The sequence below is a fragment of the Carassius carassius genome, chromosome 1 (genome assembly GCF_963082965.1).
Source record: "Carassius carassius chromosome 1, fCarCar2.1, whole genome shotgun sequence".
NCBI lineage: Eukaryota > Metazoa > Chordata > Actinopteri > Cypriniformes > Cyprinidae > Carassius > Carassius carassius.
In genome coordinates, this window is record NC_081755.1 from 26,285,236 (window position 1) to 26,310,541 (window position 25,306).

The 25,306-nt window shown below is 36.5% G+C and overlaps 2 protein-coding genes across 3 annotated transcripts; both read left to right on the plus strand.

Moving 5' to 3' along the window:
* syngr1a (synaptogyrin 1a) lies at positions 1–13,374 on the plus strand. 2 transcript variants are annotated; one of them, XM_059553128.1, is made up of 4 exons: positions 1–361; positions 8,672–8,909; positions 9,334–9,479; positions 11,898–13,374. In XM_059553128.1, the coding sequence occupies exons 1-4, from the start codon at positions 266–268 to the stop codon at positions 12,087–12,089; spliced, it is 672 nt and encodes a 223-aa protein (XP_059409111.1). In that variant the 5' UTR covers positions 1–265; the 3' UTR covers positions 12,090–13,374. The 2 variants fall into 2 exon arrangements, with proteins under 2 accessions (XP_059409111.1, XP_059409115.1); XM_059553132.1 differs by lacking the exon at positions 11,898–13,374 and adding an exon at positions 10,278–10,539 and having other exon boundaries at positions 2–361.
* Positions 13,375–16,468: 3,094 nt separating this feature from the next.
* On the plus strand, positions 16,469–18,265 carry tcap (titin-cap (telethonin)). Its single transcript, XM_059553133.1, has 2 exons — positions 16,469–16,741; positions 17,347–18,265. The coding sequence occupies exons 1-2, from the start codon at positions 16,593–16,595 to the stop codon at positions 17,735–17,737; spliced, it is 540 nt and encodes a 179-aa protein (XP_059409116.1). The 5' UTR covers positions 16,469–16,592; the 3' UTR covers positions 17,738–18,265.
* The last annotated feature ends 7,041 nt before the right edge of the window (positions 18,266–25,306 follow it).

Genomic DNA, 25,306 nt, shown 5'->3' on the forward strand with positions numbered 1-25,306 from the left:
TGCGCGCTCCCGTGTTCCCCCGGATGCGTGTTTACTCAGTCTCCTCTCTCCATCCTTGAAATGAGAGAGGTACGGAGTAGAAGGGACATCGTTTTGCAAGAAAACCTCCACGAACGGACATCCAAGATCAAGACCGTGCGGCAGACGAGGGCGAAGCGCGAAGAGTCCAGGTGTAGCGCGTGGAACAATTGATTCGACACCAAGGTCAATTATCTTCCTATTAAAAAAAAAACTTCAGACACGGAGAAATCACGAACCTCTGAGGATGGAGCAGGCATACGGGGCTGGCAAGGCTGGCGGCACCTTCGATCCAATCACGTTCTTTCAGCAGCCGCAGATTATTCTTCGAATAGTGTCATGGGTGAGAGGCATTCTGCTAATTGCATAGTTTAAGAGCGAGCCCGGGCGTCATGTGATGACGCGTTAACGGCAAGTAAGGCTTTGCCGCCTAAATGCACAATCTCCCGCTAATCTGGTCGTTTACAATATGTTGTTTCGGTTTTTATTTTTTACTTTTTTCTAGTTAAATAGACATGTACATGAAAATGTTGAGATAAAATCCTATCTTTCAGTACTAACGAGTGTGCATCACATTTGAATTGAAAATGTGATATAGGTGCTATAGACTGATTTTCTTAAACTATTCTGGAATTCTCTATTCTGATTGGTCAGTCGTGATATTCAGCATACAAATATTGCTGTATGATGGCTTGTCCAGGGCAACACTGTCTAACTAGCTATAACAGACCACTCATTTGTTACCTAAATAGCTATACATGTTTATAGCTAATTCCAATTTAATGTAGCCTATCTATTTATGTTAATAAAAAAAAAGAAACAAACTCACACAGCATTAATGGAACTTATATAAAGAATAAAGCATGCAGAGGTTTTGAAAGCAAGGGCCAGTCTGTGACAGAAGCTTAAGAAGCTCATTATTCATAAAGGAACCTGGCAATGTCTGCTGCCCTGTTACCTTCATAGGGGATGTTTCTGTCTGTTAACTAGCTAAACAACATTTAACACTTTGTTTCTTTGGTCATTTCCTCGATCTCAATTTAAAATCAAGTGGCTCCTGATTTGTTTAAACATTTGGCCCTTGCATGATCGAGCATGCGTGCACTTTTTGCTGATAAAACCGTTTGGTGTAGAGACATGGTGAGGGGGTGCTGGGAGATTAGGCGGATGTGGGGGAGGGCTGGGCAGGTGTCTGAATCCGTGATTAAGCCACATCTATGAATCATGAATGAGCACTGACTCGGGGTTCATTGCTTGTCTATAAAAATTGCATTCATTGCCAACAGACATTAGCAAAATGCTAAAAGTCGTGGGAAATGTTTATGAAACAATTCTCTGGTTATGCTCTATATGAAGGCTTAGAATGATTACTTTTTTTCTATTATAGAACTTATCATTATGGTATAGATCATTTTGTCATGTCCTTTATTTCAGTTTTAGTTATTTTAATAATTAAACATATTTCAGTTTGCAGTTTCAGTTAGTTTCCAAGGCAGCGTTTCTCGTTTTCATAAAGTTTGTTTTTATGTGATATTGATATTAAATTAATGATGTTTAGAAAAATAAATAAGTTAAAAATACTCTTGCAGTAATCACGAACAACCTGAAAAAGTCATGGAAATTCATTGACTTTGGTTGTATTGGATAGCTTTTATGCCCCTTTTCACAAAACTGTGATGACACTATTCTTTGTATTATATTACCTTTGCATCAAATTACAAAAAACAGTTAACACTAATGCAAGGGTGTTAGTAATGCAGCATTTATGGGAGGGATGGTAAATTTGACATTGTTCTCTCTTCTGACTGCCATTATCACTGTCAATTTTTTTCCATTTATTGAAAGTCATGAAAACACTATCGTGGCGTTTTTCCTTTTGCTATTTGAGCAAATGGGAATGCAAAAAATATATTTGTGGTACTCTCCCATTCACTGCTCTTCAAGTTAACCCAACTATGATGACATCCGTTGCTGAGAAACAATTGGGAAATTGGGTCCATTGGGAAAGTTTAGGCTTTTGGATAAACCTATGAGATATATTATTGATCATTGTGACCATGTAGAGTCTTTTATATATTCTGGATATTTGTTAGTATGAAAGTTGAGCTACTTTAGTCTCATTTACCTTGATTCTTGGTTTTTGTCATGTATGCTTCATTTTTAATGCTTATCCTGTTGCAAGCCTGCCCTGTGTGTTCTCTATAAACTGTCCAGGTGCCGCACTGCCTTCTCTGTCTTGACAAAATCACGTTATTAACAAAAACATTTAAATCGTAACGTTTTTAGAGCTGTCAAATGATTAATTGCAAATAATCATATGCAAAATAAAGGTTTTTGTTTGCATAATATATGTGTGGGTACTGTGTATATTTGTTAAATATATATAATTATAAATGCATACACTATGTATTTTGAAAGTATTTTCATGTATTTACATAAATATTTATATTCATATAATTTATATTATATATAAATACATGTAATGTATAAACATAACATATTTTTCTTAAAGTGGTCATATGATGTTGCTAAAAATAAAACATTTGTGTATTTAGTGTAATGCAATGTGTTCAAAAAGAACATTTATTTTCCACATACTGTAAATTATTGTTTCTCCTCTATGCACCAACTTTCCGAAACACATCGTAGTTTCGCTTTCACAATGAAACACACAGCGTCTCCACGACATGGCGGCGGTGGCAGCGAGAATCAGAGGTTACGCCTTCTTTCTTTGCGTGAAACATTTGGGAAGTGTTATGCAAATCTTGCCACACAGTGACATAGACGTGGGAGCGTATTTAAACGAGGTGTTTTAGGAGGCGGGGACGAGGCTTAACTTTTATAAAGAATGTCTCTTTGGGTTTGAGAAAATCTTTTTATTTGAGAACTTTTTGTTTTGTATGCGATTAATCACGATTAATCGTTTGACAGCGCTAGCCAAATTTTTTTTTTTTTGTGAATCAAATCGAATCAGCTCAAGATAGAACCGTGATTTATAAGTGAATCAATTTTTCCACCACCCCTAAGTTCCTGTATATGCAAAGAAATGCCAACCTTCACCTTTAAGAGGCAACCAACTGTTGATTTGCCCGAATGTGTGCAGTCTGCTGTGAGGAATCTTCAGGATGGACTGGAGAGGTGTGTTCTTCTGATTCATACTCTGATTGGCTGAGTGAGTGCTGCTTCTGCGTTGACATGACAACTACCTGAGACCCCAGGCTGGATACTAACAGGCTCACTATGAGGAAAATGAAAATGGATAAACAGTAAAAGGCATTAATGGGATTGCCTCTAGAATATTTCTGGATTTGAACCTTTAATGTATTCTCTTTTTGGCTCTTTTTATAAACTGTGACATTAGTGTGAAGCAATCTCCTTAGTCATGTTTGAGTTCTTGTATATACCATGATGGATCGTGTCTGATTCAGGCTTGGAGTCTTTCCTCATTTCTTGTTTGTAAATAAGGTCTCGCTTTAAAATTGATGATCTTTGACTTACCTAAGCAGTCTCTTTCCCACAGGAACCTTCACTGACACATATTTCACAGACAGAGTTTGATAACATGGGCATTAAAAATGCTCTAAGCAAGAATCAGTAGTTTTCATTTGTTTTCCAAGCTGCCACACTGTATTCATCCAGCATCTAACTGCAGTCTGTTTCTCTGAAACACAGAAGTGCCACATCATTTTCAAGCTTGTCTATTGTAGTTACGAATATGAATTATGGTGAAAACCCTGGCTGTTCTGTCCTTTACAAAGAGCATGTGATGCTTTAAATATAGCAGGGTATTTTACTGTAGTGTGTTCTGGGACTAATGGTACAGCTGAATACTGCTGCAGGGCAACTTACTCTCCATCTCTCTCCATATGTCCACCTTTTTTCCTGCACAGTCATTACGTCAAGAGGGAAAATAGAGTTTGCAGAGCCTCTTTATCCCTCTAACAATATTATTATAGTTTGTGATTCATTTATTTCCTGGCAGGATTTTCCCTTGTCTGGTTGTGATATATTCTGGCAATGGATCACTGTAAACTCCTGCATTGTGTCTCATTCCTAATCCACATTTATTATATCTTGCACTCCTATTAAGAAGCCTAATAGGTAAAATAGATCTCATATGTACATTTTAATGAATTTACAGAATGTCAGAATATATATATGACCCTGGACCAGAAAAGCTGGGTTTTTTTTTTTTTTTTTTTGAAAAGCTGAAGAAATAACTAAATATAAATAAATAAGCTTTCCATTGATTTATGGTTTGTTAGGATATGACAAAATTTGGCCGTGATACAACTATTTGGGAATCTGAGAATGCAAAAAAATCTAAATATTGAGAAAATCGCCCTTAAAGTTGTCCAAATTAAGTTTTTAGCAATACGTATTACTAATCAGAATGTAAGTTTGATATATTTACTGTAGAAAATTTACAAAATATCTTCAGGGAACATGATCTTTACTTAATATCCTAATGATTTATGGCATGAAAGAAAAATCATAATTTTGACCCATACAATGTACTGTTGGCTATTGCTACAAATATAACCATGCGACTTATGACTGGTTTTGTGCTCCAGTGTCACATGTGAGAATGTATGTGCTGTAGTTTTTATTTGTATTTTTTTTATTAAAATATCTTTGACATGAAGTATGCTATTCACCAATATAGAAGAGCAGTTACAGTGCAGTTTAATTGAACTTTCCTGTTTATATCAAAGCACACCTATTGCTCTACATATGACTGATGTTTGTGAATATCCTAATCTTGTTTCTACCATCACGGACGCATGGTTTCTGAATGCTGTGAAGCAGTGGTCAGGTTGACTGTGGGGGAGCACTTCAGATGTATAGGCGGTCTTCATCTGTAGTCTTATGACTCAGTCTCTCTCCCTCTCTCGTGATCTCTCTTTCCCCGCATAGTGAACACAAGGTCAGGGAGATTAAAAGCGAACGATTGTTGGGGGAGGGGAGAGAGGGAGGCGAAGCTCGGCAGGCATGTAACAGACTGAGAAAAATGATGAGGGGCACTATGTCTTTTTAGTGCTCAGGAAGACATCCTTTCAACAATAACTTACACCATTCAGACCATTAGTGATGTAGAATGGTTGCTCTTTTCCATGCAATTACAATAAATGGATGCTAAATGAATACAAATGCACCATAAAAGAATCATAAAATGGTCCATATGTCCATTAAGGCCAAACATGCCAAAATTGAAGTCTGTATTCACTCAAGATTCAAATCAGCCTCAATTCATCAATGATTCATTCAAAATATTGATTTGTTCATAACAGAATTTCCAGTTTTCTCAATTGTTGTATCGTAATTGATGTTAGAGCATCACTGCTGAACTGTAGATTCATTTTACTCTATAGTAGGTTTACTTTAACCTGTCATTGTCCTGCCCACTATCTAACATTACACAAGGGCTTGTGTAAAGAGCCCTGTTGAATAGCTGGACAGCTCTATTCCACTGTATTTCTCTTCCTTTCAAGGTGTTGATTGATTTATATGGTGTGTGAGCCATAGTTGCTGGCTCTAAAATGGTACAAGCCCAAACCATCCACAGCTGATATGTCTGGATGATTGAAGAACCATAAATTACAATGAAGACCAATGAAAGCTAATAAAATATGACATACTGACCTTGTGGGATGCGCTGAACTCTACAAAATATGACATATATGTAATATTTATGATAGGGTAGCACTTTATTAATCCTCAATGGAAAAATTGTTTATCAATCCACTATGGGAAATAAATGCAGTACAATACAGAACAATATAAGTTAATAAAAATATGGAGAATAAATGTTATTGTAATCTTAATATCCAAGATGACAAGCTGGTGAAAAGAGAAGAAGTGTAAATGGGTGTATGAATGAATATACAGTGGTGGTCAAAAATATTTTTAACACTACTGTTTTCACCAACTGAAAATGGTTTTGGTCAGTTATTTCTATCTTTTGCTGTATAGTGTGCCATTAGAAAATATCAGTTTACATTTGCAAACATTCATCTTGCCATTCATTGTAATAATCCAGTGAGAGTTTTGTTTGCACAAGGAGTCTGACAACAGCCAGTGCTATAGAGATCTGATCTCACCATCATCCAGTCTGTCTGGAGTGACAAGAAGAAACAGAACAAGCTGAGACAGAATAAATCCAGAAGAACTGTGGCAACATCTCTAAGACGCTTTAAGAAAGCAGCTTTTGCCCTCGGTGCATTTGTGCATTGACTCAGCTAGCTTTGCAGGTAGGCTTCTTGAAGCATCTTGAAGGCATTGCCACAGTTCTTCTGGATTGAGTGTCTCATTTTTTTCTTCATGTCACTCCAGACAGACTGGATGATGGTGAGATCAGATCTCTGTAGCACTAGCTGTTGTCACACTGGATTATTACAATTAGTGGCAAATTGAATGTTTAGAAATGGATACTGACATTTATACTGACACTACAGCAAAAAATAAAATTAAAATAACTGACTTAAAACCATTTTTAGCTAGTGAAAATGCTAGTGTTCTGATCATTTTGGCCACCACTGTTTATGTTAAATATAGAAAATGTGTGAGAATGGGTAAGTTTATGCTTTAATTTAAAGAGACTTGAAAAAACCTCATTGTCATATTTAAACAAGGAGACATCGCTTGTTTCACAGACACATGTGCCTAAAACACTACAATCAGGTTAAAACGGAGCATGCAAAGCCCTGTTCCTGATGATCACAAGATCCAGATCCCGTGTGCTTCTTGGGTGGGCAAAATAAAAAAATCTGGAAAAGGAAAAGAAATAAAGATATGTTGAAGAAGTGAGATGTTGATTAATTGTTGTTTTTTGGTAAATCAGACTACATTGACCACGCTGTATGTTTTTGATAAACTAAAAAAAGAACTGGGCTCATGAACATCTTGTTCATGAATCGGTCTACATTGGTTGTGCTTGATATGTTTTTGATTCACTAAAAAGAAGTGGTTCAAAAGAGTGAGTTGTTCATGAATTGGGCTACATTGGGTGTACTTTATGATTTTGATAAACTCATAAGTCTCATTAGTTCGTGAATCAGACTGTATCATTTGCATTATGTTCTTTCTGAGTTCATCCTGCAAAAACGACACAATAGAAAGAGATTTCTTGCCATTAGTTTGAGGTACATAGTTCTTTAATTGCATGACAGTCAATACAGACCTACATTCACAATTCAGTTTTTTAGTCCTAAATTCCACTTCTAAAATGCAATGCAGGAAACACTGTTAAGTGCTGAGGATTTGGAAGTAAATCCCATGGAATGGAGATAAAATGTGATAAACAGAGATTAAAGTCCTATATTATACTATAGGGCTTGCTTTTACCTTAATTTATCCCCAAGTCAGCCGTGTTGATATCTTGTTTATATGTGCTTGGTAAGATTAAGATAAAGGTTTGAATGAGACATTGAACCTTTATCTTAAAGAGTCTGTGTTTATTGGATTTGATGTTGCCAAACCCCTTAACATTAGATTTAGATAAAGCTGATTCCCTGGATGAAATCAAGGGCTTGTAGCTGACAATTAGGGAATAACTATGGAACAGTTTGCTGGTAGCCAAGAGCATTTTAACTTAATTGCATGAGTGGAGTAATGAAGTGTCTCTTTCTCACTCTCACACATTCAAACATACTGTACAGCTGCACAGGCCAGCTGTTAAAACCCTGACCTTTGCCAAAAATTGCCTCCATCCTCTTGAAGATTGTCTATTCATCTGAATCCAAAAAGCCACTTATTATTATGGAAGTGTCAAACCTACCTTAGCTTCCCTGTAGAAAACAAACCCAGTGACAACAAGCAAGAAAGTAAAATTAAAAACAGACACGTTTAATGGCATATGTGGTGATAGATTACATCTGCACACAGTATTTTTGAGCAAGAACTTGTGGTTGGGTGCAAAGAAATTTAATTTGTGCTTGTTTGTTTACTAGAAGAGCTAAAATCAGCACTACAGTGGACATAAATAATATTTTATCAACTCCGTAGCGCTTTTGACCCGATTCTAATGTTTCTTTTTAACCCTGGATTAAAGATGTGGTCACATTTACTGTTGTTCAGCAAATTTTTGCAGACAAATTCCAGACATTAAACAGTGTAAAAAAAAAAAACAGTGTTTTTTATAATTATTATTATTCATTTATTATTAAATTACTGATACTTCAGTATTTCAACTTGGAAAACAAGACAAAAAATAAAGTTCTCTTTGTAGATATCTAGTTGACTGGCTTTTAAGTGCCTCAAACAAAACACTGGCTGTCTTTCATAGATTTGATGCTACTAAACTGAACCTTTTCCAAATCCAGTGATTAGTTTTTCCTCAAAAGCACTTGTATTTATGTGGTACCTTGCATTTCACCTCTTCTCCACCTCATACTAATCTAGCTTACACTTAAAACTTGGTATTATATACTATGGATACTGTTGGCTTTTATGAAGAGTTGTTTAGATATGTTTATCATTTCTAAGTTGCTTTGGATAAAATTATCTTGTAAAGGCATGTGTGTTAATAAATGTACAGGGAGAACCCCCAAAACCTGACTACCTAAGACTAAATGAAATGAAGTGTGATAAGTCCATATCACCTTCATTTCATCTTCTTCCTTCATCTTCTTCTTCTTTTCATTCCCCTCCTCAGATCTTTTCCATTGTGATCTTTGGATGCATTGCTAACGAGGGCTATGTGAACCGTCCGGACGAGGTGGAGGAGTTTTGCATCTTTAACCGCAACCAGAATGCCTGCAACTATGCCGTGGGTATGGGATCCCTGGCTTTCCTCTGCTGTGCTGTTTTTATGGCACTGGACGTCTACTTTCCTCAGATAAGCAGCGTTAAAGACCGCAAGAAGGCTGTATTAGCTGATATTGGTGTTTCAGGTAAACTGCTGATATTACATCTGATATTGTCCGTATTTTTCTATCAGTAATAACGATGCATTTACTGCAAGCCTCCAGCCACTCTCTTTTCACCATACTACAAGTCTTTCTAGGAAGGTACTGTTTCCCATATACAATTGATTTTAAGTTGTTCTTGGCTCAAGAGCACCCCTAGAGTCTAGATCTGGACTTCCACTACTGCAGCATTAACTTAAGCTACACTGGCCTCTATTGGTAAAATGTAACTCCAGCTAGACTTATTGCAGGCCTGTGCTGAATCTGGTGCATCATGAATTGACTGCTTTGATCAGCTCACCATTACAATGTGCTGTAACTCTATTTTCAGTTCATTTGTTTTCAATCAAAGGCATTTATTGTAATGCTTTATTGATATGAAATCTGCACCTGCTTATTTTACTCCCAGCCTTCTGGTCTTTCGTGTGGTTTGTGGGATTCTGTTTCCTGGCCAATCAGTGGCAGGTGGCTAAACCAGAAGATAACCCACTGAAAGAGGGCAGAGACGCAGCCAGAGCAGCCATCACCTTCGCCTTCTTCTCCATATTTACTTGGGTCTGTACTGACTTAATTATATCGTCTTCTTCTTCTGTCATTTTTCATTTTAAGTTAATATTTCCTACACAGTGTAATTGATCTGAATCATATTAAATGTGCAAGATTCAATGTCTACGTTTTCTTCTCAGTCCGAATTTTCATTTTATTATATAGATGATGGCTGGCCCCTTTCCTCTTCCCAAGGCCTTTTATTAGATCAGATTACATTGGTGATGAACCAGTTTTATTTGTATTACTTCTTTAGTTTTATAGTTTTTCTTAATATGTTGAATTAGCTTCTTTATATTTTCAGTTTTCATTTCATTCTATTTTCATTCTATTTCATTTCAGTTTGACTTCCAGTAATTTTGTGTGCTTTAGTAATTTTTGTTTTTTAAAAACATACTGTACTACTATATCACGTTAATAAATTTTTAAATTTTATTTCTGTTTTCGTTTTAGTCATTTTAGTACTTTTTTTTTAGTTAGTTGCCATGGTAATATTTCAAATTTTCTTTGAAGTTTTTCCATCTAATAATTGCATCTTATTAGACTGCATGCATGTCATGCTTTCTTCTCACTAATCTTCTTCCTGTACTTTGCTCTCTAGCTTCTTTTCCAGAGAATTCACTTATTTACCCCAGTAATCTTTGCTTCGCTGTTTGCAGATTTCTCTCTAATCTCTAATTCCTTAAAGCAGTTCTCTTACAGAAAACACCTAACTGCATCAATAAGATTAACCCAGTGTTGTTCAAATGTTTTTTCCCATCATTCTTTCTGTTGATCGTTGGCTTTGGCTGATCTGTTTTTCTTTAGGGTTTTCTTACATTCCTGGCCCTTGAGCGCCTAAAGAAAGTCTCATTTGAAGAGGAATACAACAAACTGTTCACCCCTCATACGCCACCTCCATTTGTCTAGCATTTACTGCACACAAATACTTGTTTACTATGCCATAGACATCCACTACAGAAGCACTCCTCAAAAAAATCCAGCAGTCATGGAGACCAATGAAGATGTGATGTTTTTTTATATGATATGTGGTTTGTTTTTTGTTACAGTGCCATATCACACCCTGAATTTCCTTGTACGGACTGAGAAGAGTTTTAAATAACATATGATTCATATCTGCCTGGAATTATGAAATGATGGATCTAAAGTCAGTGTGATGATCTAATTTTCACCTTTAGGTCTATTCCAGCATTTATCATACAAGTAAAGACTGGGGTTAAAGCTACAGTACTTTTCAGAAGTTTAGGGTCAGTCTGATTTTTTGAAAGAAAGTAAGACTTTTGTTCAGCAAGGATGCATTAAATTAACCAAACATGGAATTCATTTATAATATTAAAAAAGATTTTTATTATACAAAAAAAAAAATGCTGTTGATTTTAACATTCTTTAAAGAATCCTGAATAAAATGTATGTTTCCACAAAAATATGTTCAACATTGATCATAAAAAGAAATGTTTCTTGTGCACCAGATCATCCTATCAGAATGATTTCTGAAGGATGATGTGATACTGAAGACTGCAGTAATGATGCTGAAAATTCAGCTTAGCATTACACAATTAATTACATTAGGTAGAAAAGAGTTATCTTTAATTGTAATAATATTTCACAATATAACTCTTTTCACTGCATTTTTGATCAAATAAATGCAGCCTTGGTAAGCATAAGTGACTTCCTTTAAAAACATTAACAAATCTCACCAACCCTAAACTTTTGAATTGTAGTTTGTGTGCTAGAAAATCTATGCTTTCTCTGTGATCGTTTGTATTTTAATTGCAGTTACACTTTTAATTGACTAGGGGGACCAGTCGCACATTAAAATGTTCAGCCGAGCTCTACAGAATTGTTTTGTAACATTATGTAAGATTGTCTACTCTACAGGATTTGTGGCCTGATACTCCACTTCTGTTGTTGTCCTGGCATTTCATGATCTTATTTTAACACAGTTTGTTTACAGTTGAGCTGCTGCTGTTGCATAAAATCTTTCATGTGTATTTATCCTGTGATTGATCTGGCAGATTTGCTTGATTAAATTGTCTTAAGTTTGTCTCAAGTTCTGGTTTTACGTTTTGTTTTGGAATTAGGTTTTCTAAGTGTATGTTTAAAGAGTTAATTTTAAAGGTTATAGCTAAATGTATTCACGACTCAGTTTAGCTTAAAGCTGACTAACCGTCTAAATCTTTTATTTTAATCAAACTAATGATTTTCTCTTCTCTTTCTCTCTCTCTCTCTCTGGTCCATCATGTCATTCTTGTTAATTCCTTTCATTTAATTCTTACCTGTTTCCCTTAACTAATACCATTTCATTCACTTTTCATCATCAAAACTGAAAATTCCTCCTTTCTTGTTGCTATAATCCTATCATTTGTATTGAAATCCCCCGATCCCACCCTCTAAACCTCTCCTCCTGGCATCTTCATTTTCCTAAAGGCCGTTCAAGCTTTTTTCGCGTTCCAGAGGTACAAGTTAGGTGCGAGCTCATCTCTCTTCTCTCAGGACTATACTGATCCCAGCCAGGATCCCGCAGGAGTGCCTGCTGCAGGCACCGAGTACACTGGATACAGCCCTGACATGGAGGCCAATTATGACGGCTCTGGTGGATACCAGAACCAAGACTACTAAAGTTGAGTATAAGGATGTACACAACAGCCTTAACAAGCTAGGCTGACTGGGTTACATAGAGAAAACAAAATATTTAGGGTGAAAAGGAACTTATTTTGGGGTAGAATATGGGGACCAAAGCAGGCTGACAGGAATTCAGGGGTTTGTTTGGTGCTAAAGGTTGATCAGATTGATTGATCTAGATGTGTGTCCATGCTGGATTAGTAAACTTTATCCAGATTTGTGAAAATAAATTTAAATGAAACTAATGGAACTTTGTCTATAAAACAATCATAGGAACTAACTAGCTTAATATTGGCCATACAGTCGAAGGGAGTAAACCTGACCAAACTAAATATTTCTAAAGACCACAGTGTCTTTTTGTAGGTAAAGTGTAGGCGCTTCAGTGGAATATAGGCTATATGTGACCCTGGAGCACAAAACCAGTCTTAAGTCGCTGGGGTAAATTTCTAGCAATAGCCAAAAATGTATTGTATGGGTCAAAATTATTGATTTTTCTTTTATGCCAAAAATTATTAGTACATTAAGTAAATATCATGTTCCTTGAAGATATTTTGTTAATTTCCTTATATAAATATATTCAAATGCAATTTTTTGATTAGCAATATGCATTGCTTAGAACTTAATTTGGACAACTTTAAAGGCGATTTTCTCAATATTTTAGATTTGTTTGCACCCTCAGATTCCAGATTTTCAAATAGTTGTATCTTTGTCAAATATTGTCCGATCATAACAATACCATACATCAATGAAAAGCTGACTAATTCAGCTTTCAGGTGATGTATGAATCTCAATTTAAAAGATTTGACCTTTATTACTGGTTTTGTGGTCCAGGGTCACATACTGTATATCATTAACCCTTAACCTGTCACTAGAACAGATACTGCATTGATAGCTCTCTGCTGCCATTTTGTCAATGCCCAGGGATCTTAAAAGATCATTTTTAATAGTATCATGTTCAGGATTAAATCAGTCTCTGCACTGTACCAAGAGAGAAACTGTATGATATAGCCTGTAATGTAATACAGAGAGTGAAAAATATGGAGAAAAAAAAAATTAGATAAATATTTTGAAAGCTGCTCAACTGCAAGGTTTTTTTTTTTTTTTTTTTTTTTGAAGTTGTGCAGCTATGATTGCATTATTAAAGATACGTTTCTTTACAGAAAGGCAACATTTCATATGCACAGTGGTTGGACTCTTAAGCAACATTAGCATTATGTCTGTAATTACACAAAATATCAAACCAATGTTGTTTATTTTAAAGAAAGACATCATAGGCACACTTTTCAAGCAGAAGATTTCACACAAAGTAATTTGTTGGTTTATAAATTCTGTAACTATGGACCTATTGTAAGACATCGTCAAATAAACTAAATTTCGTGGGCAGAAAGCTCCAATGTCTTTTGGCGATAGATTAGCAATATACGAAGCACAGCCCACACAGAAACCACGTTCAAACACAGACATCCCACCTCCACCTTCCTGAAACGAGTTTCAGTTGTCTGAAACCAATCCATTTTCTGTTAGTGAACAAATTCTCAAGTCGACTTAATGTGAAATCTGTGGGGATATTTCGCCCTCGCGTCAAACTCCTTGAAAATGACTCCTTGAAATGACTGAATTTAGCCCGCAAAAATTTTTCTGTGAATTTAACCACACATTTAATATGATAAAAACCTGTGTGAAATTGGGCTACATAAACTACAATCACCTCAGAGTCAGTTCATGCATTTTAAAGTGTGACTTAAGAGTCCACATATGATTTAGGACTGCTGTGCATGGCATCTTCATCATGGTAAATGTTTACATTTTTATCTAGACTAGGCATGACCTTTGACGTTGTTATTAATAGGCTATCTTTTAATCACGAATGTAAACAATGTGGTGCAACACTAACATCCCTAGACTTTGAAACGCGTTTTTGTGAGGGAAACTGGCCAGGCTAACAATAGGCTGCATACTAATGCTTTATGCTTCACTCTAAAAATGTGAACGAAAATGAGGCAGAACCCCTGAGCATGAAAAATTAGCACATTGTCTTAATATGACAAATTAGTGCTAATGACTACAGAAGACAAACCCAGCCAATACCTCACAATCATGCTAGGAAGAACAGACTAATAGACTTCATTTCAATGCTAATGTGTCAAACCTTTAGGGCAAATGGTCGTCATTATAATGGTCTGTCACTTGTGGAAATAGTATTCATGATTATGTATGCTAATGAGTTCCTTTGTAGCACCCCTAGTATTGTTCTCTTGCAATCTTTTTTTTAATCATTTACATTTTTTTTATCATAGTTACTGTAAAATCTCTTGCACTAGAGCAGCAGCGTTGCGTTACAGAGAAATTATTTTTTATTTTAAATTAAGTTTAAAATAAAAATAGAAATTGTTCATAATTATGTATCTGAATATATAAAACCAGCATATTTTTATTTAATGACAAAGATGTAATATATAATTAAGTACACAAGATATCTTTATAAATTTATTACCAAAATAACTGTCATAAATAATAATATTAATTGTGTATTTTGCATTGATAAGTGTTGTAGCATAACATTTACCCTTTATCTGTTTAGAAAGTGACAGTGTTTTCTGAATCAGGAAACTTTTCTCTTAATTTATTTTTTTGTTGAAACTCCTGAACAAGGAAAGCTACAAAACAATCAATATACTATATAGGTGATGTACCAGATGTGTTCTTATATAATGTATATGTGCAGTTATGGAGCTGGGATAAAAAATATTCTTTTGATGTGGTGACTGTCCATTAACTGAATCACTAGATTAAAATGGCTCGGTGTATTTTGTCCTGTCTTGTATGTTGCTTGTCTGGTAAGATGTCTGAGATAACTGAAAATAAAAAATTTAAATTGACTGATGGACATAGTTGCCTATTGTTTCTGTTTATAACTGGGTTTGTAAAAAAATTAATTTGGATTTTCATTTTTATATACTTTTATTAAAATACTTTTATTATTTTATTACTTTTATTATATTAATTCACAAACTATATGATTTTTAGAATGTTCATGAACAAACAAATACATATAAATACAAAATTTGGATTATAAATACACACAAATTATTGCAATTTATGAATTTCTGTTAACTTATTTTATAAGTTGGTATGTAGTGTCTGAAAATATTTTACACTACTTTTCAGGGACACTGTAGGCCTGTACAACCTTATAAAAATGTTTAATTACTACTGTATACTACCATATAAAAATGTATCTATTTATTGAACCATACATAAAAAGGATTTTATGCTTTGAAATAAATGTTACTTCACTCATTTGTAATTTTATGCAATGACATTCATTTACAGTATTGCATAAGCAAATAATTTTTGTGTATAGTGTATGAACATGCATGACAGGAAACAAATTTAGTGGAGTAAATATCTGGAGTGATGTGGCGTTTCCTGGTTCATACCATAGTGTGCTGAGTGGCCACATTGCAGGAGAGGGATGGCACAAGGGTGAGATCAGTTCCTGTAATCGTCCGGTGCGTCACTAAGAGAGCAGTCAATGACAGACAGGGGACAGAATGTATGTGTAACACGAGAATATGACTGTCCACACAGCACTATATTCATCTGATGAGTGAATACAGCACCGCGCTCACTTGCTCCATCACTGAACACATGCTATGACTATGCTTTTCCATATTAACTATATTTTATAGTGGTTGTGTGAGAAGAGAGAAAGAAAAAAAAGTAACGTGATGAAATTTGAAGTTATTGATCATTAACCAGTGGTAGTTTTCTACAACTTCACAACAACATATTTAATCTGCATACATCTTTTTTTTTCTTTTATGTGATATCTAAACAATGTTTATTTAAGGGATTATTATTTGCAAAAGAAGATAAGTACTGAACATTTGCTGCCACATGTTTATAATCTCCTGTCTGGTTCCAGAGCCGAACACTGTTTACTTTCCATTGAAAGAAAGCCTTTTGATGTCCGTTATAGGCTCAAGGAGGAACAAATGTCATTCTGATCATCAGCTACAGAATCCATAAATAGATAGATAGATAGATAGATAGATAGATAGATAGATAGATAGATAGCAACTGACATACAGATAGATAGATATATAGATAGATAGCAACTGACATACAGATAGATAGATTAGATTTGATAGATAGTTGTGAATGTGTCATGGAAATGTGAGTTGCTGGGGATTTCTAAGGTCTCAAGAACCTAACCTTTCTTAGGTGTTCAGTGCTGTGCTACAGTGTGAGTGTGAACGTTTTGATATGTGGGTGTGTGAGTGTCAGGTGTCTTTGTAGACAAAGTACGGAGTGATTCCATCAGACAGAAATAGCAGCAGAGCTCTATAAAAGTCTGACATACGCAGGCAGACGATCAGACAGAGCAGGAAACAGACAGACGAGTCCTCCCTCAGGAATCAAGAAAGAGAAAAAAGCAAAGACAATTTCAAATCTTTAAAACTAAGTTTTTAAGCGGCTCACAAACAGAAGTTGAAGATGCCGATGTGCACAGTCTTGGAGAAGAAAGGTGGATGTGTGGTTGGAGCCGAGCTCAGCTGCAATGTGAAGGAGGAAAATCCAAATAAGAGAGAAAGTTACAGCGCTAACTGGCGCAGCATTAATATGAAGACTCAACATGAGGATCGGTGAGTGCATAGACATTCACATCTATACAACTAAATGGAAGATATTTATTTAGAATTAATTGAATGTCAATGATCTCTATTAAAGCATTCAAAATCTTTTAAAACAGATTTAATTATGATTTTTTTTATAAAAACAAAAATATAAAAACCCATCGCTTAATTAATATTTTTGTCAGGATTTTAAATAGTCAATTTAGCTGAGCAACAACAACAACAAAAAAAAGAGAGACTTATTTTCAGATAACATGCTGAATTACAATGGCAAATATTTTTTCTTGTTTAAAACATAAACTTCACGAAATGTTGTCATAAATGTATTCAAAAGATGAAAACAACAATTTGACATACAGAAAGAAAATACATGAGCTTTGATAAAAAAATATATATTCTCTAAAAACAAAACATTAATATCTTTGTATCTTATGCAGTTCAGTTCATCTGGATTTAAGCATCTGATTTTTTTTACTGAAAAAAAAACTTTCATATATTTAATATTTATTATTATAATAATATTGAGGTTTTACAGTGCAGCTTGCATAAAATACGTATAAGCACACAAATGTCAAAACTTTCATTCATTATTATCCAATTTTCTCCCTGTCCAGCCAATCGATGCTGATGTCAGACGACTCTCGCCGGGAGACCCTGTCCCGTTACTGGCAGGCGCGTCCTCTGAACCAGGCTTGCCCATCGGGTGTTGTCAGAGTGGGCACTGTGGACACAGGTGTAAGGGAGCACCAGCTCTTACCCTACAGGAACAGCCTGCCCCTGCCCATCTTCAAGCCTGCTGAACTGGGTGTCCGCCTGGGCCGCGGAGCCCCACACACCCTGCAAGATCTGCCCCCCGCCAGGGTCCCCGATGGAGCCTGTCCAGACAAGAGGCCAGTGGAACAGATCACCAGGGACCTGCCACCCATCAAACCCATGCGAATGGAGTTTGCCAAAGCATCCACAGCCCTGGGCCGATCCATATCTCAGGAGGCCCAGAGGGGCTGAAAATCAGAAACACAAATATGACTCAAAGACTGTATGGACATTATTAAATAATGAGACAAAAGGCAGGATGCGACTGAGGCAGTAAGCAAGTAGAAACAGGTTTTAGGGATAGTCAAACAGCATTTGCATTGAGTGAAACTTCAAATAATGAAATGATGGAAATAAGAAAGTTGATGGTCCTGATAAATAATCTTGACAACAGGAATAATGCTATGTATGGTGAATTTGAGTTGTAAATAGTAATTGCTTGTTTTGTATTGATTATGTTAAAAACAGCACTTTTTTGTTCGGTTGCCATTAACTGAATGTGCACAGGTTCAGTTTTGAGCTCATGTTGATGTGTTTAACATGCTGTCAAACTTAGTTATGCAAAAAAAAAAAAGATGTAAAAGAGAAAAAGTTTTATTTTTGTTAAAAATAAGATATTGCACTATTTATTGACAGTTTGTATTTGTTGTTGAATTCATTGATAGTTGATATTTGCTATTTACCTTAATCACTTCAATAAAGTTTTATTAGTAGAAAATCTATTTTGTTTTGCTTTTATATTGCTATTGATGAAAAGAAAGTAAGAAAGAAAGAGAAAGAAAAATAAAGTGTGATGAGAAAGTCACTCAAAGCAAATATCCGAAAAAATATATATATGTGTCTGATCAAGTAACATAATATGTCGTCATATTGATCTCTGTAAGTAAACATGATAGGATGAACGAAATGAAAAAGAATCTCCTGCCAAATCCAACCTGACCCTCAAAGTATAAATTGGGCTTCTAGAGAGCTTTTCACTGGACAAACATTTTAAATGCCCCCAATTACAAGAATATTTTTGCCCATTCTATTACATTTTACACATAGATCATTTAAATCATATAAACAAGGACTGTACCTATGTTCTGTAATAAGATTATTAGTTCTGGGATGGGAAATGAAAAGACGGAGGAATGGAATGTGAGGAGGCAGTCGGGCAATGGTCAGAACAGACAGTGCCTTGGCATCTGTGCCACTCTCATTAGTTTGTTCTTTATAGCAACCCTAAAAGACTTCAGCTCAGTTTATGGGTGTTCCAGCATTATCAGTCTGGTTGTTTTTTTGTTTTGTACAGTAGTATATTATAAGGGAAAATTATCTAGTCTGCACTCATTTTACTTTATTTTATTGCAACAAATACTGGCCATTTTTACAGTTTGTTAAAAGATTTTTTCATGCTTGAGAAAGAACAGAGTAATTGAATTCTGAAATAAATGATATAGGAGCTGAGATTTTTTGATGGATGGCAAACAAGTCTAGTCTATAAGAAATAACAAATCAGAAGTGTTCGTTGGTAGAACCGAGTGCTTCAAAAAGGACAAAAGGGTGAAGCTGTGCTGTGACTCTGGTACATGCTGTCTGCTTCGGCGTTCTGTGACTTTGTGCCAAAAATGTTATCGTCAGGAGGACACACTGTCTTGCTCGAATGCATCAGTATCAGTACTATTTCTTTCTTTTATACAAAAAGACTTATGGTGTATTTAAGCTGTCTACTGCCATAGCAAAGCTTAAAGGGTTACTTCACCCAAAAACTTTGTCATTAATCACTTACCCCCATGTTGTTCCAAAATCGTAAAAGATTTGTTTGTCTTCGGAACACAATTTAAGATATTTTGGATAAAAACCGGTAGGCTTGAGACTGTCCCATAGACTGCCAAATAAATAACAGTGTCAAGGTCCAGAAAAGTATGAAAAGTATGTTCCGAATACGAACTGAGTTTTACGGGTTAGGAACGACATGGGGGTAAGTGATTAATGACAACATTTTCATATCATTCAACTCCATACTGGAAAACAGCTAAAACCAGATCTGACAGACTGCTTTGACTGGTCTCCCAAGCTGCTTTTAAAGTGGTTTTGGCCATTTTTTAGCAGGCCAGGCTGGTCTTAGCTGATTTTAAGCTGGGTTTTTTGTTTTTGTTTGTTTTTTTGTTTTTTTTACTGAATTAACTGGTTTTAGCTGGATTAGCATAGAAAAATGCTAACAACATGCTAGTAGCCTGCTAATCAGGTTAGAAACATGCTAGTGACATGCTAATGGTATGCTAGTCACTTGCTACACTTGCGAATCCTGCTAGCAACATGTTAGTAACTTGTTAATCATGTTAACAACATGCTAGTGACATGCTTATCATGCTGGAAACATGCTAGCAACATGTTAATAACTTGCTAATCATTCTAGCGAGAATACTAGTTACTTGCTAATCATGCTAGCTACATGCTAGTTTACTATTTCTTATCTGTTTATCTATCTATCTATCTGTATTGCCTTCAAAACTTTAAAACTACTTTAAATTAGTTAAAACTGAAAACCCTCAATCTTTAAGCTTTTAAAACTACTTCAAACTTTCTTGCTAGGCTTTTTCAAGCCAACTTAAAATTTGCCTTCAAACTTTACTATCTAGTTAAAAGATATCCTTTTATTCTAGTTGTAATCATGATAATTTTCCTCAGTATGTGCTGGTGTCCCACTGATGGCTGTTAGATATTTATAGTTGAATAAACAGAGCCAAAGGACGAGATACTAACAGGACGAGAGGGAGGAGATGTGCTGGTGCTGGTGGTGACAGGGGGCTTCTGCACCCCTCCACTGATCCTTTAATCCTGCTTGTTCGCATTCTTTCTGCGGATGGTTTTTTCAGCTGCTGCAAATGTCGCCACACTCTTTCCCAACATATCAGCTTTGGAAACAAGCCTTGGAGTTTATTTCTGATTACTGAACATTACATGTTACATAATTAATAACTAGAAATTGTAAGTATTTCAGATTTTTGAAATAAAGTAATTATAGGAAATTAAAATTCTAAATTACATGTGCAGTGTCAAGTGCAAGACTTTTTTTAATGCATGCTAGAAAAATAAATCAATAAATAAAAAAGAAGCTGGGTCCTCATGTGACCTTTTAAGCTGTATTATAAATGAAATTGTTCAAATTACTTGTAGTCTTGCTATATACGCCTTTTTATTATGAATCTAGAAGTGATTGGTACATGTACATGATCGTTCATCTTGTTTAAACACCAGCTTGAAGAGCATGTGTGCCCATGTGGAGTTTTGGTGGGGTGGGTAGTGAGCTGATTTTATTTTGTCCTCCGTCTATCTCCTGGAAGCTTATGAAGAATCTTCACCATTATGTGCCAGCATCATTAATGTGCTTGAGCTCTCAGATAACAAGCATAACAGATGTGTGTTATGAGTCATTGCATGGCAACACACACAGATACACATTTATTTAGAGAACGAGTGTTGTTGTGATGTTTTCTGCAAATTCCAAAGTGCAAGTTTATCTATGTAAAACAGATTTCCTTTCCCTTCGAATGCTTGTGAGACACTATAAACAGCATGACTTCTGTTCCTTCAAATAAATGTTCCACGTGCTTATAACTCCAAATAGAAAACTACACGTGCTTAACTGGTTTGGTGTGGAGAATTATATTGCAAAAGAGAGCAGATCTGATACATCAGTCATCACTACAACAGGCTTTACAGACACACAGCCTGTAATACACACCACTGCTAAGGCACTTCAACATTAAGAGTGTGTGTCTGTATACACGGGCACAAGTCTAAGTGATGACAGTGCACAGTTTCTGCAAGTAAAGGGCAAAGACTACATTGCAAAGCACACGTTCTTCTAACCCACACAAGACTAATACATGTGACTTAACATTTAAAACCCCTTTGTGCATTTGTGAGAAACGCGCTCGCACATGCATACCCTCTTGTGGTAAGAGTAGGTATTCCTGCATGTTTTTCCACAACAACATCTAAACAGTAATGACATTGAATGTGTGTGAAAATATTTACATACATAACTTATACAATAATTATTCCATTCCCCAGCATCCCAGTGTATTCCACCATATCTTTTTGCGTCTATCCCTTATTTCCTTCTTTTTTCTTTTTTTTTTTATGAGTGATCGGGTCATGCACAGACTATCCTGTCTCTTTGAATGTAAAACCTCTATGGGAACACACTTGCCTGAAAAAATGGCGGGGGATGAATTTGCATGATATTAGAAGTGGGGGGACACATGGATCTACGCCCATGAAATAGGTGAATCTCATGAAGAAATTACCAGGCCGAATTTGACCCCAAAATCAAAGGGGAAAAAAAGAGAAATTAAGTTTCACATTAATTAACTTTGATAATTAAGTATATTTTCACACATAGGCCATTTTCATTACGGTGATGCAAAAATGCTCATTAGTGGTGCTTGCTGGAGGCAAAGAATCACTATTATTATCTCACATACTTATTATTCTTCTAGATCCGTACAAAGTTTGGCGCGTAACTTGTCCCACAGTTTTTGTCACAGACCAACGAAACAGGCTTCAAATCGTGCGGCCTATTTGGGAATGGTGTGCTATGACTTTAAGTGATCAGGCATACGATGTTCGCACACCGGGCGAAAAATCGGGCGATAAATCCCATAGACAATGCATTACGGCCAACTTTGACGGATCGTAGATCAGAGAGAGAATTTTGCAGAAACATGTGAATCACCACATTTGGAGAGGCTATCAGGCTGTGCGAGAACATACCCCGCAGTGGGGTATAAGTTGTACTCCTAGGGTGCAAGAGCCCCCCAAATTTGCCCCATAGGCATAATATGGTGAGAGATTGCCCATGAATCAATGTGTTTTTCCTACTATGATAAATTACATAGGGATTTTGTATTGAAAATAACTCTGCATCACAATGTCATAGAGACAATGGGGTGGGCTCATTGTAATCAGGCAACCAATCAGTCACTCGGGATCATTTTGAAGCTATCAAGCCACGCCCTAGCAACCATATAGCGCACCTTAGTAACAAGCTCCATAGACTTCCATTGAAAAAGATCAAATTAATATCTTTGGATAGAAGTATCATAGAAACATGAGAGTGGGATCATTTGACTTGAGTCATTTAGAGACAAGAATGAACGATTCAAAGCTTCAAACTGTGAGAAGAATGTTTCTCTTGTAGTGCTTTATTTGGGACAGACAAGAAGGAAGTGTTTCTCATCCTCTGTTTGATTCAGCTCACAGTGTTTGAACAGTCTCTCTTCTCTCGGTAGCCAGGATCTTTTATGTCTACCAATCTCTATTTCCAAATCATGATCACTGAGTCGATATTTTGAAAGGATTTGTCTTTCTTTTAATGGCTTTAGTGATAAGTAATTTGCCAGTTTTGTGGTTCTGTTTAGGGCCGAATAACACTGGAGTTTGGTTTGGAGCTCAAATTCATTTTTTCATTTTTCATCTTAATTATACTTCAGATTTTTGTCAATTAGTTTCTGAATGTTGGGGTTGTGATTGGAGTCAGACTCAGTTTGGGTTTCCTTCATCAGGTAAAGCACGAGTGTGTTTCTCTCTCTCTCACACACACACACACACACACACACACACACACACACACACACACACACACAATCTCTATCTCAGAGTATATCCGTAAGTCATTACCTCTATTACAAGGTATTGCACTTGCAAAATATAAGATTCGAGAGAGTCTTGTCTGCAAGCCAAGCACGATGTGGCCTATCCCACCATTTATGCGCCACCGGTATGCGCGCTCATAATGGAAGCAACGCGGTCGCGATGCTAACGCGGTGCGACGCGCTCGTTTTTTCCAATCGCGTCCGCATCGCATCGAGTTAAAAACATCTCAACTTTTCAGAGAGCCGCAAGGGCACCGCTGGTCATGTGACAAGAACCAATCAAGCAGCTTCATCCTTTCCCGTAACAACGTTGAAAGCTCAGCCAAGATGAAGGAACAGCTGATCATAGCTGTATATGGATTGCCATTTTTAAATAAATTTAGTAGCAGAGCTACTGCAAGCGATTTTTAGTGCTGCAAATCCATTTATCCTTTGCTTGTCATGGAGAGAGCGCGTCATGGTTGCTTAGCAACGGCAGACGCCTCAGGGGCGCAACTGCCCGAGCGCTTTGGAAACAAGGAGAAAGCGGCGCGCCTAGCGATTTCCACGCGTTTTTAGGCGCGAATTATTGACGACAAAAGCGATGACCCTCTGTACCCCTCAAGCTGAGATGTTACTGTGATGTGATATCTGATCTAAGTGGGCGTGGTGTGCGTAAGGTAGAGAGGGCATGACTGATGATAGTGTCCTGATCCAGTCATGACAACGCGATTCTCAGCCTGCGCTCCAGCTGAGTAATCAAATTTATTTTTAAAAATAATTTATATATTTTATATTCAAACTGAAAACATGATGTGATTAACACTCAAGTCATTCAAGTCATCCTGTCTCAAGTCAAGTCAAGTCCCGAGTCTTTAACTTCCAAGTCCGAGTCAAGTCTCAAGTATTTTATTTTTTGTCAAGTCAAGTCACAAGTCCTAAAAATAGCGACTCGAGTCGACTCGAGTCCAAGTCACCAAGTCACAAGTCCCCATGTCTGGCAAACGGTCATTCACAAATCACCTTCAAGACTTCATAGCCACGCCCTAGCAACCATTTGGAGCACCCTAGAAACCCAAACCACAGAGAGATATCTTCAGATCTGAATATCATAAAGGCATAGGGGTTGGTTTATATCATTCATACTGGCAAGCAGCCTTTGGAGTATCATCATTGGCAGCTGCCAGGCCACTCCCTAGCAACCAAACAGAGTACCCTAGCCACCATTTAGTAAGTCTTATATTTTTGCAACAGAAAATCGTATAGACATGGGAGTTGGTTCTTTTGTCCCATGCTCGTAAACAGGAATTCCAACATGCTAATCATGCTAGCAGTGAATAGCTACAGGCTAATAGTGATTAGCTAAGATCTAAATCAAGCTAAGAGCTCTATAAGGCCTGGTTCACACCGGACGGCGAAGCGACGCGGAAGCGGCGCGGAACAGAAAATCACACGTGGTCCGGCACCTGCCTGTTCACACCAGACGCGTATTCTCCGCGGCAGTCGACAAGCGCTTCTGCTCAGTTGTTGTTTATTCAGAGCACATCATGGGTAAGTAAATAACCTCATAAAATGAATACACCATGTTTCTGTAACCAAGAAGTTTGTACACTTCTTTTATTAATCCGTTGTCGAGACACACAAGCAGCCAGAGAGAGAATATGATAGACAGTAGTAGTGTAGATATACCGTTGAAATATACATCCTCTCTTCAAATTTATTAAATCTATTCCTCTTCCTGTTTCCCAGTGCGAGTAGACAGGAGGAGAACCCTTGCCCTATACCTATTGCTTCGCAGTTTTCGCCGGAGAAGAAGAAGAAGAATGTGGTTCCACCCCATTAAAAAAAAAGAAAAGAATTTGGTGTGTTTCACCATCTTGTGGCGGAATTGTCCCTGGACAGAGATCGCCACGTGAAATACTTCAGGATGTCTGCTGAAAAGATGGATGATCTTCTGTCTTTGATTGGGCCTGATTTAAAAAAAAAAAACCCACCAATTACCGGGAATCTATCCAGCCAAAACAACGTCTTGCTGTTACACTGAGGTAAGAAAACAAATAAATAAGCATTTTAAGCACAATGTATAGTGTGATTTTTTTATTTTTTTATTAACAACTGCAAAACTACCATCTAAAAC